Here is a 16707-nt window from a genome sequence, read left to right as displayed (position 1 = left end):
GGGAGGCCCCGCCCCCCCACCCCCCCCAGTGCTGCGGGGCCCAGGCGTCCGGGCAAAGCCTGGGGAAACGGGGTGGAGGACCCGGCTCCACTGCTCTGGAGGACCCAGCTCGACTGCTCTGGAGGACCCAGCTCGACTGCTCTGGAGGACCCGGGCCCAGCTCAGAAAACCTGGGCCTGCCTTGGAGAACTCAACTCGACTGCCCTGGAGGACCTGGCTCGACTGCCCTGGAGGACCTGGCTCGACTGCTCTGGAGGACTCAGGCCCAGCTCAGACAACCTGGGCCTGCCTTGGAGGACCCAGGTCTACTGCTCTGGAGGACCCGGCTCGACTGCTCTGGAGGACCCAGGTCCACCTCAGAGAACCTGAGCCTACCTTGGGCAACCCAACTCGACTGCCCTGGAGGACCTGGCTCTACTGCTCTGGAGGACCCGGCTGTCCCTCCCAGCGCCCTGGAGGACCCAGCCCCCCCCCCGCTGAACTCGCTGGTTTCCGCCTGTCCGTCCGCCTGTCGCTCACCTGTAGGCCCGCCCGCGGGGGCGGCTGTAGCCGCTGTAGAAGCGGGCCCGGCTCGCGCTGTAGCCGCCGCCGCGGCCCCGGTACCGCGAGCGGGGGAAGCCCCGGTCCGTGGTGCTGATGCCCGGGCGGTTGGTCCGTTTGGGAATCACCTGGGAGGGAAACCCCAAAACGGTGACGGGAACCCCCCCAAAACGGTGACGGGAACCCCACAACTCCTCTTTTTTCCCCTTTTTCCCCGTTTCTCACCTTAATCTGCCGCCCCCGGAACAGGGACTCGTCCAGCGCCATCGACGTCCGCACGGATTCCTTGTCGGAAAACTCGATGTAGGCGAACCTGGGGGGGGGAGGGGTTGGAGGAGGGGCCCCGGCGTCCGGGAACCCCCATAGGAACAACCCCCCCCATAGGAACACCCCCCATAGGAACCCCCGTAGGAACAGGCGGCGTCCGCCTGTCGCTCACCCCTTGGGGTGCCCGCTGTACTTGTCGCACAGGATGGTGACGCGGTTCACGGAGCCGCAGCCGTGGAAATGGGCCTCGAGCTCCTCCGCCGTGGCGCCATAATCCACCTGGGAAGGGGGCGGGGCCACGAGGAGAAGGGGGCGGGGACACGGTGAGAAGGGGCGGGGACACGAGAAGGGGGCGGGGCCACAGAGAAGGGGGCGGGGTTAGGAGGTGGAGGGGGGCCTGGGCCCCTTCCTAGAGCCCCGAATCCCATTCCCAGAGCCTGGAATCTCATTCCCAGAGCCCCGAATCCCATTCCCAGCTCCCATGATCCCCTTCCCAGAGCCGGAAATCCCATTCCCAGCCCCTGGGATCCCATTCCCAGAGCCTGAAATCCCATTCCCAGAGCCTGAAATCCCATTCCCAGAGCCCGGAATTCCATTCCTAGCCCCGCGATCCCATTCCCACCTCCTGCAATCGCATTCCCAGCCCCAAATCCCATTCCCAGAGTCCCAAATCCCATTCCCAGAGTCCCAAATTCCACTCCTGGTCCCTGGAATCCCCTTCCCAGAGCCCCGAATCCCATTCCCAGCTCCCATGATCCCCTTCCCAGAGCTGGAAATCCCATTTCCAGCCCCTGGGATCCCATTCCCAGCCCGAATCCCATTCCCAGCCCCTGGGATCCCATTCCCGTTCCCGGCGCTCACGTTGCCCACGTAGATGGAGCGCGCGTCGGCCTCCATCTTCTCCTCCAGCGACATGATCACGGGGCCGGCTGCGGGAAAACGGGAAAACGGGAAAACGGGGGAAAAAACGGGATGAGGGGGAAAAAAAATGGGATGAGGGGGAAAAAAAACGGGATGAGCGGCCATGGGAGGGGGGCCCTGGCGTCCGGGGGTTCCCAGGTGGGTCTGGGGGTTCCTGGGCGTTCCCAGGGATTCCGGGGGGATTCCCGGCGTTCCCGGCGTTCCCGGCGTTCCCGCTCACCGTTGCCCGGGGGGGGGCTCATGTTCATCTGCTTCTCCACCTCGTTCTGCAGCTCCTTGAGCTTCTCGGCCTCCTCCTCCATCTCCCGCACCCGGGCCTTGATGGCCTCCAGCTCCTGGAACGGGGGAACACCCTATAGAACACCCTATGGAACCTCCATCCCTGTATAGAACACCCTATGGAACACCCTATGGAACCCCCATCCCCATATAGAACACCCTATGGAACACCCTATAGAACACCCTATGGAACCCCCATCCCTGTATAGAACACCCTATGGAGCCCCCAGCCCTATATATAACTGTATATGTGACCCCCGGCCCCATACATGACCCCCTATGGAAGCCTCGGCCCCATATGGGACCCCCCTATGGAACCCCTGGCCCCCTATATGGCCCCCTGATCCCATATATAGCCCTATATGTGACGCCCCAGCCCCATTTAGGAATCTCTATAGAACTCCTGGCTCCATATATGACTCCTGACCCTACATACAACCCTTTATATAGCCCCTAACCCCATATATGGCCCCATATATGACAACTGCCTCCATTTATGATCCCCTATAGAAGCCCTAGCCCCATATACGACACCCTATAGAACCCCTAGCCCCATATATGGCCCCCTGATCCCATATATGGCTCCATATATGACTCTTCTATAGAATCTCCGGCCCCATATATGACTCCTAACCCTATATACAACCCCTTATATAGCCCCTGACCCCATATATGACCCCATATATGACCTTCCTATAGAATCTCCAGCCTCATATATGACTCCTGACCCTATATACAACCCCTTATATAACCCCTGACCGCATATATGACCCCGTATATGACCCCAGGCCCCATTTATGACCCCCTATAGAACCTCTGGCCCCATATGTGGCCCCCTATAGAACCCCAGGTCCCATATATGGCCCCCTGACCCCCTATAGAACCCCAGGCCCCATATATGGCCCCCTGATCCCATATATAGCGCTATATGTGACGCCCCAGCCCCATTTATGAATTTCTATAGAACTCCTGGCTCCATATATGCCCCCCTGACCCCATATATGACCCCCTATGTGACCCCCAGGCCCCATTTATGACACCCTATAGAACCCCAGACCCCACGTGTGACCCCCCCCCTCGTGCCCTTGGCCCCGCCCCCTCCCCGTGGCCCCGCCCCCCGCGCCCCCCCCCGCCCCGCTCACCGGGTCCTCAATGGCCGAGTCCCCCGCGTCGCCGTCCCCGAGCCCGGGCTCCTCCTCGAGCTCCTCGGGCGCCGCCGCCGCCGCTCCCGCCGCCGCCGCCGCCGCCCCGGCCCCGCCACCCGCCGCCCCGGCCCCCCGGCCGCGCGCGGCCGCCGCCGCCGCCGCTTCCCCGGGCGCCGCCTCCGCGGGCGCCGCCGCGGCCGCCTCGTCGTCCCCGCGCGGCCCCAGCCCGTTCCCGAACGGCCCCTCGGCCGCCGCCGCCGCCGCTTCGGCCCCGCGCGGCCCCGCGCCGCCCCGCAGCGCCGCCATGGCCGCCCCGCCGCCGCCGCCGCGCGCCTGCGCCGCGCGCGCGCCGCGCTCCCATTGGCCGCCCGCGCCGCGCGCCGCGCGCCCATTGGGCCGCCGCGCCGCGGGGCCCGCCCCCCGCCGCGCCGCCTGCGCCGCGCGCCGCCGCTGACGCTCAGTCGGCGGGCGTCGCCCGCCGCGGCAGGTGGGTCCCGCGTGCGCCCCCGCCCGTTAATACCGGGCGACCCGGGCCGGTCCCGGGCCGCTTTGTCCCGCCGCCAATTAAAAAAAAAAAAAAAAATTAATTTATCTCCTTAATTTATCCCCTTAATTTACCCCCTTACTTTATCCCCTTGCTTCACCCCGCTACTTTATCCTCTTATTTCAGCCGCTTATTTTAAGCCTTTGTTTCAGCCCCTTGTTTTCTGGGCTTATTCAGCGCTTGTTTTAGCCGCTTTTCGGGCGGATTTAGCAGCGCTGCCTCAAAGCCCGTGGCTGCCCCGCCGGATTAGCGAGGGGCCTAGTGCTCCCGTGACGCTTAGGGCGGCCAGGACGAAGTTTTTAGTGTGTTTTTATACGTTTTTATGTGTTTTTTTTTACGATGTTGGGGGTTTTCGTGGGCTTTTCTGTCGCGCGGCAGCCGTTGGAAAGGGCGGGAAGCGGCCGCGCATGCGCAGAGCCCCCACGTGAGGGCGACGCCGCGTGAGGGAAACGGGCGGGAAGCCGCCGCGCATGCGCAGAGCCCCGCGTGAGGGCGACGCCGCGTGAGGGAAACGGGCGGGAAGCGGCCGCGCATGCGCAGAGCCCCCACGTGAGGGCGACGCCGCGTGAGGGAAACGGGCGGGAAGCAGCCGCGCATGCGCAGAGCCCCCACGTGAGGGCGACGCCGCGTGAGGGAAACGGGCGGGAAGCGGCCGCGCATGCGCAGAAGCCACGTGAGGGCGACGCCGCGTGAGGGAAACGGGCGGGAAGCGGCCGCGCATGCGCAGAAGCCACGTGAGGGCGACGCCGCGTGAGGGAAACGGGCGGGAAGCGGCCGCGCATGCGCGAGCGCTGAGGGAAAAGGGCGGGAAAGGGGCGGCCGCCCCTGAGGCGACGGGGGGCGACGCGGCCGCCATGTTGCAGAGCCGGGGGTCGGCGGCCCGTGGGGGGCTCCATGGGGCGCTCCGGGGGGTTGTGGGGCCCGGGCGGCGCTTGTGGGGCCGCGGGGGGAACGGGGCGCCCGAAGGCGCCAGGAGGCCCCGCGTCGCCGCCGCTCCCGGGCCGGGGGAAAGTCCGGGCCCCGTTATCAGCGCCGGAGCGAAGGTCGGTGCTCAAGGAAGGGGGGAAGGCGGGGGAGATGCCAAGGAAGGGGCAGATTCCAGCGTTCCCGCATTCCCGGGCCTCGCGCTCCCTCCTCCCAGGCCGCCGGGTCGGCTCCCGTGGCCCCCGTCCCCCCCATGGCCCTCCTGGGACCCCCCATGTTCACCCCTATGGTCCAACACTCCCCCCAAGGCCCCTCTGTGCCCCCCGTTTGCTCCTGGGCCCCAGACTCACCCCCACGGCCCCGTATTTGCCCCGACGGCCCCATGTTCTCCCCCCATATCCCCCTATAACCCACATGTTTCCCCCCGTATCCCGCCATCACCCCCATGTTCCTCTCTGGAACCACATAGTCCCCCCATAACCCTTGTACCCCCCCCCATAACCCCCATATTTTCCTCCATATCCCCCCAAAACCCCCATATTTCGCCCCATATCCCCTATAGCCTCCGTATTTCCCCCATATCCCCCCCGCATCCCCCCATAATCCCCATATTTCCACCCATTTCCCTGCATAACCCCCGTATCCCCCCCACAACCCCCATATTTCTCCTATATAGAATCATAGAATCATAGAATCATAGAATGCTTAGGGTTGGAAGGGACCTCTAGAGATCATCTAGTCCAACCCCCAATATATATCCCCCCTGCAACTCCCATATCCCCCCATATTTCCCCCATATTCCTCCTATATCCCCCCACAATCCCCATATTCCCCCCCACAGCCCCCATATCCCCCTATAACCCCCATATTCCCCCCCACGACCCCCATATCCGCCCCACAACCCCCGTATCTCCCCCCATATCCCCCTATAACCCTCCTATTTCCCCCATATTCCTTCTATATCCCCCCATAACCCCCATATTCCCCCCCCACGACCCCCATATCCGCCCCACAACCCCCGTATCTCCCCCCATATCCCCCTATAACCCCCCTATTTCCCCCCATAACCCCCATATCCCCCCATATTTCCCCCCATATCCCTCCTATATCCGCCCCATAACCCCCACATTCCCCCCCACGACCCCCATATCCTCCCCACAACCCCCATATTTCCCCCATATCCCCCTATAACCCCCCTATTTCCCCCTATAACCCCCATATCCCCCCATATTTCCCCCCATATCCCTCCTATATCCCCTCCATAACCCCCATATTCCCCCCCACGACCCCCATATCCCCCCATATCCGCCCCACAACCCCCATAACCCCCCTATTTCCCCCCATATCCCACCCCCCGTAGCCCCCCCCATTCCCATTCCCATTCCGGCTGTCGGGAAGCGGAGCAGGAACCACCCGGAGCGGGGCCGGGGGAGGGGGAGGGGACACCGGCGGGAACAGGCGGCCGCCCCCGTCACTGTCACTCGCCCTTTGGAGGAGGAGGAGGAGGAGTCTGGACAGGATCCCCCCGCGGGGCCCCCGACCTTCCTCCTTCCTCCTCTTCCTCCTCACAAACAACTCAACCCCCCCCCCCGTTCCAGGGTATCCAATGGCGGCCGAGGGCGCCCGGCGGCGCCGCGGCGACGGTGACAACGGTGACACCGACGACGGTGACAACGGGGTGGCCCTCAAGAAGGAGATCGGGCTGCTGAGCGCCTGCGGCATCATCGTGGGTGAGCGCCGGGTGTCGCCGCCTGTTGTTGTCACCCGCCGCCGCCTGTTGTGGCCGCCGCGGGGGTGCCCGGCGGCCGCTGTCACCTTGGGCGGGACGGCGGGGGGACAACGGGGGGACCCCGGGGGTGTCACCCGCTGCGGGGTGTGAGGGGGAGGTGACACCTGGGGACACGGGGAGGGTGTAACTGGGTATGGGAGGGTTGAGATGACACCTGGGGACATGGGGAGGGTGTAACCGGGTACAGGAGGGTTGAGGTGACACCGTGCAGACGCTGTAACTGGGTTACAGGAGGGTTGAGGTGACACTTGGGGACACGGGGAAGGTGTAACTGGGTACAGGAGGGTTGAGGTGACACCTGGGGACACGGGGAAGGTGTAACGGGGTACGGGAGGGTTGAGGTGACACTTGGGGACACAGGGAGGCTGTACCTGCGTACGGGAGGGTTGAGGTGACACCGTGCGGACGCTGTAACTGGGTTACAGGAGGGTTGAGGTGACACTTGGGGACACGGGGAGGGTGTAACCGGGTACGGGAGGGTTGAGGTGACACCTGGGGACACGGGGACCCTGTAACCCGGGTACGGAGGGTTGAGGTGACATCGTGCGGACGCTGTAACTGGGTTACAGGAGGGTTGAGGTGACACTTGGGGACACGGGGAAGGTGTAACCGGGTACAGGAGGGTTGAGGTGACACCTGGGGACACGGGGAGGGTGTAACCGGGTACGGGAGGGTTGAGGTGACACCTGGGGATGCTGTAACCGGGTACAGGAGGGTTGAGGTGACACCTGGGGACGCTGTAACCGGGCACGGGAGGGTTGAGGTGACACTTGGGGACCTGTCACCACCCCCAGGTTAAGGATATGGGTCTGAGGTGACACTGTGGGGACTGAGGTGACACCTGGGGACACGGGGACCGTGTAACCCGGGTACAGGAGGGCTGAGGTGACACTTGGGGACATGGGGACCGTGTAACCCGGGTACAGGAGGGCTGAGGTGACACTTGGGGACATGGGGAGACTGTAACCGGGGTACAGGAGGGCTGAAGTGACACTGTGGGGACATGGGGACCCTGTACCTGGGTGCAGGAGGGCTGAGGTGACACTTGGGGACCTGTCACCACCCCCAGCTTAAGGATATGGGTCTGAGGTGACACTTGGGGACACGAGGACCCTTGTACCTGGAACCGGGTGTATCCGAGGTGACAGTTGGGGACATGGGGACCCCCCCACCACCCCCACCTTGGAGACAAGGGGTCGAGGTGACAACACCGTGACGCGGGGTGCGGCTACACCCGCGGCCGCCTGTAGCGGCGTCACCCGCGTCCCCCCTACAGGCAACATCATCGGCTCGGGCATCTTCGTGTCCCCCAAGGGGGTCCTGGCCAACGCGGGCAGCGTGGGGCTGTCCCTCATCGTGTGGGCTGTCACCGGCCTGGTGACAGTCGCCGGCGCGCTGTGCTACGCCGAGCTGGGCGTCACCATCCCCAAGTCCGGCGGCGACTACACCTACATCAAGGACGTCTTCGGCGGCCTCGCGGGGTGAGCGGCGGCGGCGGCGACACCGCGACAACACCGCGACGGCGACAACACCGCTCACCGCCTGTCGCTCCCCGCAGCTTCCTGCGCCTGTGGGTCGCGGTGTTGGTCATCTACCCCACGAACCAGGCGGTGATCGCGCTCACCTTCGCCAACTACGCGCTGTACCCGCTGTTCGGCGCCTGTCAGGCGCCCGAGGCCGCGCTCCGCCTGTTGGCGGCCGCCTGTCTGCGTGAGTGACGCCCGCGCCGCCTGTTGTTGGGGGGCACTGGTTGCTGGGGGGCCGGTGGTGGGGCGGTGTCACCCGGAATGTCACCCTGTGTGTTCCTGTATGTCCCTGTGTGTGTCCTTACGTGTCACCCTGTGTTTCTGTGTGTGTCCCTACATGTCACCCTGTGTGTCCCTGTGCCACCCCCTGTGTCTCTGGGTGTCTCTACGTGTCACCCTGTGTGTCCCCGTGTGTCCCTATGTGTCTTTATGTGTCCCTGTATGTCATTCTGTGTCCCTATGTGTCTCTATATGTTCCTGTGTGTTCCTACATGTCACCCTGTGTGTCTTTGTGTGTCCTTACGTGTCACCCTGTATGTCCCCATGTGTCCTTGTGTGTGTCCTTATGTGTCACCCTGTGTGTCCCTGTGTCACCCCGTGTGTGCCTGTATGTCCCCATGTGTCCTTATATGTCATTCTACGTGTCCCCACATGTCCGTGGATGTCCCCATGTGTCCCTACATGTCACCCTGTATGTTCTCATGTGTCCTGTGTGTCCCTATATGTCCCTATGTGTCCTTACGTGTCCTTACGTGTCACCCTGTGTGTCCCCGTGTGTCCCTGGATGTCCCTATGTGTCCTTACATGTCACCATGTATGTCCTTATGTGTCCCCGTGTGTCCCTATGTGTCCCTATGTGTCCCTGTATGTCATTCTGTGTTCCCATGTGTCCCTATATGTCCCTGTGTGTCCCTATGTGTCCTTACATGTCACCGTGTATGTCCTTATGTGTCCCCGTGTGTCCTTATGTGTCACTGTGCATGTCCCCACGTGTCCCCATGTGTCTCTTTGTGTTTTTATGTGTCATGCTATGTGTCCCCACGTGTCCCTACATGTCACCTGTGTGTCCCTGTGCCACCCTGTGTGTCCCCATGTGTCCCTATGTGTCCTCGTGTTTTTCTGTATGTCATTTTATGTGTCCCCATGTGTTCCTGGATGTCCCTGTGTGTCCTTACATGTCACCCTGTGTGTCCTAGTGGGTCCTTATGTGTCCCCATGTGTCCCTGGATGTCACCGTGCATGTCCCCGCGTGTCCCCATGTGTCTCTATGTGTTTTTATGTGTCAGTCTCTGTGTCCCCACGTGTCCCTGGATGTCCCTACGTGTCCCTACATGTCACCTGTGTGTCCCTGTGCCACCCTGTGTGTCCCCATGTGTCCCTATGTGTCCTCGTGTTTTCCTGTATGTCATTTTATGTGTCCCCATGTGTTCCTGGATGTCCCTGTGTGTCCTTACATGTCACCCTGTGTGTCCTAGTGGGTCCTTATGTGTCCCCGTGCGTCCCTGGATGTCACCGTGCATGTCCCCGCGTGTCCCCATGTGCCTCTATGTGTTTTTATGTGTCATTCTGTGTGTCCCCACGTCTCCCTGGATGTCCCTGCGTGTCCCTACATGTCACCCTGTGTGTCCCCGTGTGTCCCCACGTGCTGTTCATCCCATATGTGTCCCCATTTATGTCCCCACGTGGCGCTCACCCCATTTATATCCCCACACGTGGCCCCACGGGTGACACGGCCGTCCCCATGGTGTCACACTGTCCCCACGGTGTCACATTGTCCCCGCAGTGTTACTGGCCTGGGTGAACTGCTCCAGCGTGCGCTGGGCCACGCGCGTCCAGGACGTCCCCACGGTGTTATGGGTGTTATGGGTGTCATGTTGTCCCCGTGTTGTCCCCACGTTGTCACATTGTCCCCACGCTGTCCCCACGTTGTCCCCGCAGTGCTCCTCACCTGGGTGAACTGCTCCAGCGTGCGCTGGGCCACGCGCGTCCAGGACGTCCCCATGGTGTTATGGGTGTCCTCATGGTGTCACATTGTCCCCATGCTGTCCCCACGGTGTCACATTGTCCCCACGCTGTCCCCACGTTGTCCCCGCAGTGTTATTGACCTGGGTGAACTGCTCCAGCGTGCGCTGGGCCACGCGCGTCCAGGACGTCCCCACGGTGTTATGGGTGTTATGGGTGTCATGTTGTCCCCACGTTGTCCCCACGTTGTCCCCACGTTGTCCCCACGTTGTCCCCGCAGTGTTATTGACCTGGGTGAACTGCTCCAGCGTGCGCTGGGCCACGCGCGTCCAGGACGTCCCCACGGTGTTATGGGTGTTATGGGTGTCAGGTTGTCCCCATGTTGTCCCCACGTTGTCACATTGTCCCCACGCTGTCCCCACGTTGTCCCCGCAGTGCTCCTCACCTGGGTGAACTGCTCCAGCGTGCGCTGGGCCACGCGCGTCCAGGACGTCTTCACGGTGTTATGGGTGTCACCCTGTCCCCACGTTGTCCCCACGGTGTCACATTGTCCCCACAGTGTTACTGACCTGGGTGAACTGCTCCAGCGTGCGCTGGGCCACGCGCGTCCAGGACGTCTTCACGGCCGGGAAGCTCCTGGCTCTGGCCCTCATCATCCTCATGGGCGTCGTGCAGATCTGCCGCGGTCAGCGGGGACACGGGGGGGACACGGGGACCCCACGGGGCCACAGGGACCCCATGGGACGGGACCCACCAGGACCCACAGGGACCCCATGGGACCCACAGGGACCCCATGGGACGGGGACGGGACCCACCAGGACCCATAGGGACCCCACGGGCCACAGGGACCCCATGGGACCCACAGGGACCCCATGGGACGGGGACAGGACCCACCAGGACCCATAGGGACCCCACGGGCCATAGGGACCCCATGGGACGGGGACGGGACCCATAGGGACCCCACAGGACCCGTAGGGACCCCACGGGGCCACCAGGACCCATAGGGACCCCATGGGACCCATTGGGACCTCATGGGGCGAGGACGGGACCCACAGGGACCCATAGAGACCCCATGGGATGGGGATGGGACCCATGGGGCCACCGGGACCCACAGGGACCCCTTGGGACCTCATGGGACAGGGACGGGACCCACAGGCCACCAGGGCCCATAGGGACCCCTAGAGACCCCGTGGGACAGGGATGGGACCCATAGGGACCCCACGGGCCACAGGGACCCATAGGGACCCCATGGGATGGGGACAGGACCCATAGGGACCCCACAGGCCACCAGGACCCCAGATGGTGGCCCTGACACCCCCCCCCCCCAACAGGTCCCTTCTCTGTGCCCCCCAATGTCCCCAAGGTGTCCCCTGGGCCCCCCACATCCCCCTATGGTCCCCTTGGCCCCCCCCATGTCCCCCAGCCCCCTGGGACCCCCCCATGTCCCCAGTGTGTCCCCACATCCCCCCACACGTCCCCCTATGTCCCTCCATATCCCCAATGTCCCCACCGTGTCCCCCCCATGTCCCCAATGTCCCCCCATGTCCCTGCAGGCTCCCACACGTGGCTGTCCCCCCCGTGTCCCCAATGTCCCCTCGTTGTTCCCAATGTCCCCTCGCTGTCCCCAGGCTCCCACGCGTGGCTGTCCCCCCCATGTCCCCTCATTGTCCCCAATGTCCCCCCGTGTCCCCCCAGGCTCCCACGCGTGGCTGTCCCCCCCATGTCCCCCATGTCCCCAATGTCCCCTCGTTGTCCCCATGTCCCCAGGCTCCCACGCGTGGCTGTCCCCCATGTCCCCAATGTCCCCCCATGTCCCCGCAGGCTCCCACGCGTGGCTGTCCCCCGTGTCCCCAATGTCCCCTCATTGTCCCCAATGTCCCCCCGTGTCCCCCCAGGCTCCCACGCGTGGCTGTCCCCCCCATGTCCCCTCATTGTCCCCGTGTCCCCCCAGGCTCCCACGCGTGGCTGTCCCCCATGTCCCCCCCAATGTCCCCTCATTGTCCCCAATGTCCCCCCGTGTCCCCGCAGGCTCCCACGCATGGCTGTCCCCCCCATGTCCCCAATGTCCCCTCATTGTCCCCATGTCCCCAGGCTCCCACGCATGGCTGTCCCCCGCGTGTCCCCCATGTCCCCAATGTCCCCTCATTGTCCCCAATGTCCCCTCATTGTCCCCAATGTCCCCCCATGTCCCCAGGCTCCCACGCGTGGCTGTCCCCCGCGGGCGCCTTCTCGTGGTGGCGTCCCCCGTCCCCGGGCCCGGTGGCCCTGGCCTTCCTGCAGGGCTCCTTCGCCTACGGGGGCTGGAACTTCCTCAACTACGTCACGGAGGAGCTGGTGGAGCCGCACCGGTGCGTGGGGACGCGTCCGGGCGTCACCCGCGTCACCCGGCGTCACCCCCGGCGTCACCCGCTGTCACCCGCAGGAACCTCCCCCGCGCCATCTACGTGTCCATCCCGCTGGTCACCGTGGTCTACGTGGCCGCCAACGTGGCCTACGTGGCCGCCATGGACCCGCAGGAGCTGCTGGACTCCAGCGCCGTGGCCGTGGTGAGGACACGCCCCCTGCCCCTTGGCCCCGCCCCCTTGGCCCCGCCCCCTGCGCTAACCCCGCCCCCTTTGCAGACCTTCGGGGAGAAGGTGCTGGGCCCGGCCGCGTGGGTGATGCCGCTGGCCGTGGCCCTCTCCACCTTCGGCGGCGTCAACGGCTCCCTCTTCACCTCCTCGCGGTGAGGACACGCCCCCCCGGTGAAGCTCCGCCCACCCCCGCTTAGCCCCGCCCACCACCGCTTGGTTCCACCCACCCCCCTGGGATTCCGCCCCTCTATGGAGCTGGGGCTCCCTGGGGGCTCTGGCTCCACCCCTTGGTGAAGCTCCGCCCACCCCCGCTCGGCCCCGCCCACTCCTGCTTAGCTCCGCCTACCCTGCTTGGTTCCACCCCTCTGTGGAGCTGGGGCTGCCCAGGGCTCCCTGGGGGCTCCCTGGGGGCTCTAGCTCCGCCCCCTGGTGAAGCCCCGCCCACCCACGCGGGGCCCCGCCCACCATCACGAGGCCCCGCCCACCCTGGGGGCTCTAGCTCCGCCCCGGTGAAGCCCCGCCCACCATCACGAGGCTCCGCCCATCCACACTTAGCTCCACCCACCCTCATAAGGCCCTGCCCCTCTATGGGCCTGGGGCTGCCCAGGGCTCCCTGAGGGCTCTGGCTCCACCCCCTCGTGAAGCCCCGCCCACCCCCGCTTGGCTCCGCCCACCCCGTGGGGCTCCACCCCTCTATGGACCTGGGGCTCCCTGAGGGCTCTGCAGGCGCTAGCTCCGCCCCCAGTGAAGCCCCGCCCACACTCACTTAGCCCCGCCCACATCCGCTTAGCTCCGCCCACCCCCTGGGGCTCCGCCCCTCTATGGAGTCGGGGTCACCCAGGGCTCCCTGGGGGGTTCTGGCTCCACCCCCCCGGTGAAGCCCCGCCCCTTCCCGTGAGCCCCCGCCCACCCCATAGGGCTCCCCCCGCCTCCCCGGTGATGGCTCCACCCCCCCCATTCATGGCCCTGGCCCCGCCCCTCTCCGGGAAGCCCCGCCCCTTGGACACCCCCACACAGGTGTGACCCCACCCTCTTTAGCCCCACCCCTCCGTGTAGCCCCGCCCCCAGTGCACCCCCTGTGGTGGCCACGCCCCTCCCCGGACCCCACCCCCTTGCCTCATTAACCCCGCCCCCTCCCCATGGCCCCGCCCCCTTCATGATCCCATCCCCTTCAATCTTCAAGACTACCAGGAACGGGGGGGGGGGGGCTCTTCCCAACCCCCTCCCCGTGGCTCCACCCCCTCCCGTGACTCCGCCCCCTCATAGCCTTGGCCCCACCCCCTTCATGACCACGCCCCCGCATCCTCAACAGAATGGGGGGGGTTCCTTCCAACCCCCTCCCCGTGGCTCCACCCCTTCCTTGTGGCTCCACCCCCTCCCGTGACTCCGCCCCCTCATAGCCTTGGCCCCACCCCCCTTCATGACCACGCCCCCAATGCTCAACAGAATGGGGGGGAGGCTTTTCCCACCCCCCTCCCTGTGCCTCCACCCCCCACTGGCCCCGCCCCTCCCCATGACTCCACCCCCTCCCCATGGCCCCGCCCCCTTCATGACCACACCCCCCATCTGCAACAGAACCAGAACTGGGTGGGGGGCGGGGGGGCTCCTTCCAACCCCCTCCCCGTGGCTCCGCCCCCTCCCATGGCTCCGCCCCCTCCCGTGACCCCGCCCCCTCGGCCCCGCCCCTCCCCGGCCCCGCCCCCAGGCTGTTCTACGCGGGCGCCCGCGAGCGGCAGCTCCCGGCGCTCCTGGCCATGATCCACGTGGAGCGGCGGACGCCGGTGCCGGCGCTGCTGGTCACCGTGAGTGCGGGAGGGGGCGTGGCCTCCGGGGGGGGCGTGTCCCACAAAGGGGGCGTGTCCCCACGCGGCCCCGCCCCCCTCGGGCAGTGCGTGTCCACGCTGCTGATGCTGGTGACGGGCGACATCTACACCCTGATCAACTACGTCGGCTTCGCCAACTACGTGTGGTACGGGGTGGCCGTGGCGGCCATGTTGGCGCTGCGGCGCCGCCGGCCCCGCCTGCGCCGGCCCATCCGGGTGAGCGGCGGGGGGAACAGCCGGACGGGGGGGAACAGCCGGACGGGGGGTACAGCCGGACGGGGGGTACAGCGCGACAGGGGGTACAATGCGACCCGGGGCGGGCTACAGCCACATACAGGGGCTACAGCGCGACCCAGGGGGCGCTACAGCCGCGCACGGGGTCGCTACACCTGGACACGGGCTTGCTACACCTTGCCACGGTCTCCCTACACCCTCCCCACACCCTGTCACACTGTTCCTACGCTCTCCCACCAGCTCTACACCCTACAGGTTGTCACGTTGTCTCTACACCCTGTCGCACTGTCCCTACACCCCATCACACTGTTCCTACAGCCTCTCTATACCCCATCACACTGTCCCTACACCCTCTCTATACCCCATCACACTGTTCCTACAGCCTCCCACACTCCTTACATCCCATCACACTGTCGCTATACCCCGTTATACTGTTCCTACACCCTATCACACTGTCTCTACACCCCGTCACACTCTCCCTACACCGTCACACTGTCCCTACACCTTGTCACAGGGTCTGTGCACTCTGTCTACACTGTCTCTACACCTTCTCTACACCCTGTCACACTGTTCTTACACCCTCCCACCACGCCTACACACCATCACTGTCCCTACAGCTTTCCACCCTCCTTACACCCTGTCACACTGTCCCTACACCCTCCCTACACCTTGTCACACTGTTCCTACACCCTCTCTACACCCCATCACACTGTCCCTACACCCTGTCACACTGTCTTTACACCCCATCCCAGTGTCCCTACACCCTCCCTACACCCTATCACACTGTTCCTACACCCTCTCTACACCCCATCACGCTGTCCCTACACCCTGTCACACTGTTCCTACATCCTGTCACACTGTCTCTACACCCCACCCCAGTGTCCCTACACCCTCCCTACACCGTGCACACTGTCCCTACACCCTCCCACCCTCCCTACACTCCATCCCACTGTCCCTACACCCTCCCTACACCCTGTCACACTGTTCCTACACCCTCCCACCACCCCTACACACCATCACTGTCCCTATGCCCTATCACACTGTTCCTACACCCTCCCTACACCCCGTCACAGCATCCCTACACCCCAACATGCCCCCCCGGGTGTCCGCCTGACGCGTCTCCGCCTGTCGCGCTCCGCCTGACGCGCTCCGCCTGTCGCTGTCCGCCTGTTGCAGGTGAGCCTGTGGCTGCCGGCCGCCTACCTGCTGTTCTGGGCGGCGCTGCTGCTGTTCGCGCTGTGGTCGGAGCCGCTGGTCTGCGCCATGGGGCTGGCCGTGCTGGCCAGCGGGGCCCCCGTGTACGCGCTGGGCGCCCGCCCCACGGCGCCGCGCCCGCCCGCGCTGCGCCGCGCCATGGGTGAGGCCGTGGGGTGGCTATGGGGCGCCGTGGGGCGCTATGGGGCTGGGAGGGCGCTATGGGGCTGGGAGGGTGCTATGGGGCTGGGAGAGCGCTATGGGACTGGGAGGGTGCTATGGGGCGGCTATGGGGCTGGGAGGACGCTATGGGGCTGGGAGGGTGCTGTGGGGCTCTATGGGGCTGGAAGAGTGCTATGGGGCGCTATGGGGCTGGGAGGTCACTATGGGGCTCTATGGGGCTCGGAGGTCACTATGGGGCTCTATGGGGCTGGAAGGGCGCTATGGGGCTGGGTGAGCGCTATGGGGCAGCTATGGGGCTGGGAGGGCGCTATGGGGTGCTATGGGGTTCAGAGGTCACTGGGGTGGCTATGGGGCGCTATGGGGCTGGGAGGGCTCTATGAGGTTCTGTGGGGCTGGGAGATGACTATGGGGCTCTATGGGGCTCAGAGGTCTCTATGGGGCTCTGTGGGGCTCGGAGGTCACCGTGGGGCGCTATGGGGCAGCCGTGGGTCCCGCCCCACACGCGTCCCCTCCCGCAGCGTCGCTGACCGTGTTCAGCCAGCGGCTCTGCCGCGTCGTCTACCCGGCCATGAGCGACGCCGCGCCCCACGGCGAGGAGCCGCCCCATAGCGAGGAGCCGCCCCACGGCGAGGAGCCGCCCCATAGCGAGGAGCCGCCCCATAGCGAGGACGGGCCCCATAGCGAGGAGCCGCCCCACGGCGACGCCGAGGACACCGACGCGCCCCACGGCGACGCCGCGCGGCCCCTGGCCCCCCAGCCCCACGCGTGAGCCCGGCCCCACGGCCGCCCCACACCTGAGCCCC

At 65.4% G+C, this 16707-nt stretch overlaps 2 protein-coding genes across 2 annotated transcripts; one reads left to right on the top strand and one right to left on the bottom strand.

The window, feature by feature from the left end:
* Positions 1-515: 515 nt before the first annotated feature.
* Positions 516-3281, bottom strand: PABPN1 (poly(A) binding protein nuclear 1). The gene is made up of 6 exons (XM_088539224.1): positions 3150-3281; positions 1949-2063; positions 1669-1736; positions 980-1086; positions 766-853; positions 516-668 (listed from the first exon to the last, which is right to left on the bottom strand). The coding sequence occupies exons 2-6, from the start codon at positions 2028-2030 to the stop codon at positions 516-518; spliced, it is 498 nt and encodes a 165-aa protein (XP_088395350.1). The 5' UTR covers positions 2031-2063; positions 3150-3281.
* Positions 3282-6226: 2945 nt separating this feature from the next.
* On the top strand, positions 6227-16673 carry SLC7A8 (solute carrier family 7 member 8). Its single transcript, XM_088539223.1, has 11 exons — positions 6227-6350; positions 7686-7890; positions 7968-8119; positions 10457-10582; positions 12092-12245; positions 12320-12443; positions 12519-12622; positions 14176-14272; positions 14360-14509; positions 15704-15884; positions 16423-16673. The coding sequence occupies exons 1-11, from the start codon at positions 6227-6229 to the stop codon at positions 16671-16673; spliced, it is 1668 nt and encodes a 555-aa protein (XP_088395349.1).
* Positions 16674-16707: the final 34 nt, after the last annotated feature.

This window comes from Tinamus guttatus, unplaced genomic scaffold (assembly GCF_059628265.1).
Source record: "Tinamus guttatus ecotype Peru unplaced genomic scaffold, ASM5962826v1 Tinamus_guttatus_pri_ptg001503l, whole genome shotgun sequence".
Taxonomy (NCBI): domain Eukaryota; kingdom Metazoa; phylum Chordata; class Aves; order Tinamiformes; family Tinamidae; genus Tinamus; species Tinamus guttatus.
The sequence above is the reverse complement of the archived record's forward strand: the minus strand, read 5'-3'. Positions and strand labels throughout refer to the sequence as shown.

Excerpts from the sequence above, each read along its gene's own strand:
- PABPN1 (XM_088539224.1), bottom strand. The coding sequence starts at position 2,030 with ATGGAGGAGGAGGCCGAGAAGCTCAAGGAGCTGCAGAACGAGGTGGAG. Across the intron at positions 854-979 it reads TACAGCGGGCACCCCAAGGG|GTTCGCCTACATCGAGTTTT; the intron begins GTGAGCGACAGG and ends TCCCCCCCCCAG. Across the intron at positions 669-765 it reads TCCGGGGGCGGCAGATTAAG|GTGATTCCCAAACGGACCAA; the intron begins GTGAGAAACGGG and ends TTTCCCTCCCAG.
- SLC7A8 (XM_088539223.1), top strand. The coding sequence starts at position 6,227 with ATGGCGGCCGAGGGCGCCCGGCGGCGCCGCGGCGACGGTGACAACGGT. Across the intron at positions 8,120-10,456 it reads GTTGGCGGCCGCCTGTCTGC|TGTTACTGACCTGGGTGAAC; the intron begins GTGAGTGACGCC and ends TTGTCCCCACAG. Across the intron at positions 14,510-15,703 it reads GCCTGCGCCGGCCCATCCGG|GTGAGCCTGTGGCTGCCGGC; the intron begins GTGAGCGGCGGG and ends CGCCTGTTGCAG.